General features: G+C 54.3%; 1 protein-coding gene across 1 annotated transcript in view; it reads right to left on the bottom strand.

The window, feature by feature from the left end:
- The window catches only part of URB1 (URB1 ribosome biogenesis 1 homolog (S. cerevisiae)), a 44771-nt gene that overhangs the window by 8276 nt on the left and 33913 nt on the right, over positions 1 to 2582 (bottom strand). The window contains 1 exon segment of the mRNA XM_015560267.1: positions 2024 to 2126. Within this exon segment, the coding sequence (XP_015415753.1) occupies positions 2024 to 2126 (103 nt within the window).

Below are 2582 nucleotides of genomic sequence, written 5' to 3'. Positions count from 1 at the left end.
CTACTGGGCTGTATGTGGAGATTCCCACCGAGAGACCCCTCACTGGTCACCTCTCCCAAAGGCCTCCGGCCCCGTCGCCTGCCCAGAAAAGGCAACGTTCAGGATTCTGAGAAAAACATGTCCTGGTTTCACTGTTTCTATCAAGCATCTCCCAAGCCTCTGCCTGTTTCCTGAAAGCTCTATTGAGACAGAGCAGCAGACGGACTGGCTGTGACTCACGGGTCGCCTGGTCTCTGACTGTGGGACACGTGTTCAGTCGGAAGAGAAGCAGACTGAGCCGGCGGCCAGGCTGTGGCAGCAGCATCTGCTGGGGTCCAACCCCAGCAGGTCCAGGGGTCCCCAAAGGTGTGGACGGGGTCGGCGAAGAAGGAATGACACGGAGACAGCACTCAGTTGATCAGCAGCCTAGCCAGGATCTCTAGCCAAGTTCTGGTTAGGATCTCCAGCAAAGTTCTGGTCAGGATCTCCATCAAAGTTCTGGTCAGGATCTCCAGCCAGGTTCTGTGTCCATGTTCTCTTGCTAGGTTCTCCAGCCAGGTTCTGTCACCAGGTTCTATCCAGGTTCTGTAGCCAGGTTCTGTCTCTAGGTTCTTCAGCCAGGTTCTCTCGTTAGGTTCTGTCTCTAGGTTCTTTGGCCAGATTCTAGGGTCTGTCTAGGTTCTTCAGCCAGGTTCAGTAGCCAGCATCTCCAGCCAAGTTCTGTCTAGGTCCTGTGTCCTGTTGTCTTGTTACATCTGTATTTATACCAGTTGATTCCAATCCTATCAATCTCTATTCCAAAGGCTAGGGCGTTTATCATCTCCATTCCAGGGAGTGAAGATTATGTAGCTTAAGCATGATTGTTCGTAGTTAAAGTGATTAATTACCCGCCTGGCACTTAGTTAAGGGGTTTTATTCCCTCCCTAACTTCAGGGGAAAATCCCTACCTGGGGAAACAACCTTTCTCAGAGAGATGACCTTGGTTAAAACACATAGTTCCAAGAAGGGGAGCAAACATATTAAGAACAGTATGTCATATATGCTAGGTCCCTTGTAACAGCAAGGATGGACCGGCTCCCGGCAAGCATCTTCCCGGCCATGAAAGGGGGGCGGGCAGGGGGGGGCAGGCGTGCCTCTCAGCCCGCCGCTGCCACCAGGGCAACGCAGGCCGACGGAGAGCGGACAGCTGCAGGACACCCGGTGGAGCAGGGCTGGCAGTGTTCGGGGAACTCTGTGGGCAGTGCAGGGGGAGCAGCCATCCGTCACAAGGAGGCAATTTCAAGTTGGAAAAGGGAGAATCAGGACAAACAGCGAGTCTCGGTCGCTGACGCACCTGCATGTACTCGGTGGGGAGGAGCCTGGGGAGCCGTGGCCGGCACCCACTGGCCGGGCTGTGAGCAGACAGGACCCTTTCCTTCCTGTCTCTCTGGACCCAGCCACCGAGACCCCACCCTCAGGCCACTGGACACGAAATGCAATTCCAAACACACACGTACAGCCAGAACCAAGCTCCGTGGCTCCCTCCTCCCCAAGGGTAAGACCTGTGGGTAGCTGACGGCTACCCGGAGAGACCTCAGAAAAGGTCCTGTCACTGAGAATCAGGATAAATATCCACTGAGCAAACCCAGCTAGAGCTATGCTTTTTGTTTTTCAAATCACTGTAGCCCAGCCAGCTATGAACCAGGAGGTCACGGCTCAATTCCTGGTCAGGGCACATGCCCGGGTTGTGGGCTCAATCCCCACTAGGGGCGTGCAGGAGGCAGCCAATCAGTGATTCTCCCTCATTAATGTTTCTCTCTCTCTCCCTCTCCCTTCCTTTCTGAAACAAAAAAATACATATATTTTTAAAAGTCCCTGTGTATCTGAAACATTAGCTGTCACTTTGCTGAAACTCACTGGCATGAAAGGTGAGAAGGCAGTGGAGAGCTAATAAGCTGCACAGGGACCACTGCGGTGAGAAACCTGACCCTGGCGGATTCGCATGGTCTGACCAGTTACAGAGGGCACAGCCCCTGCGCCCCGTGGGCACGCCAGCTGCGGTTACCTGGCCTGGTCAGCTCACTGAAGAGGTGGAGCAGAAAGCAGGGGTCGTACAGGCCATCGAGGTCACTGGGGCTCCCGTCCCTGAATATCGGGTCCTGTGTGTCCTGTAAGAGCCAGAAACAGAGGTGTGTGTCCTGTCCCCACTCTTATGTGTAACACCAGGGGGCGCTCACCCACCATCAAGAGTGCAAACTGCCTGGAACATCCGAAAGCATTGAAATGATTCTGTAACAACTAGTGCTTGTATCTGAAATATGATCTTTGGGGACAAGTTATAAACGAAACAAGTGCTGGTAACTGTGGTGGATATATGGGGCCCCGGGTAGGTATTTGGGGCTCCGGGTGGGTATAGGGGGTCCTGGGTGGGTATAAGGGGTCCTGGGTGGGTATAGGGGGTCCTGTGTGGGTATAGAGGGTCCTGGGTGGGTATTGGGGGCCCTGGGTGGATACAGGGGGTCCTGGGTGGATATAAGGGATCCTGTGTGGGTATAGGGGGCCCTGGGTGGATATAAGGGATCCTGTGTGGGTATAGAGGGCCCTGGGTGGGTATAGGAGGAGCT

The sequence above is a fragment of the Myotis davidii genome, unplaced genomic scaffold (genome assembly GCF_000327345.1).
Source record: "Myotis davidii unplaced genomic scaffold, ASM32734v1 scaffold170, whole genome shotgun sequence".
In the NCBI taxonomy this organism is placed as follows: domain Eukaryota; kingdom Metazoa; phylum Chordata; class Mammalia; order Chiroptera; family Vespertilionidae; genus Myotis; species Myotis davidii.
Note: the sequence above shows the minus strand (reverse complement) of the source record. Positions and strands in the feature narration are given on the sequence as shown.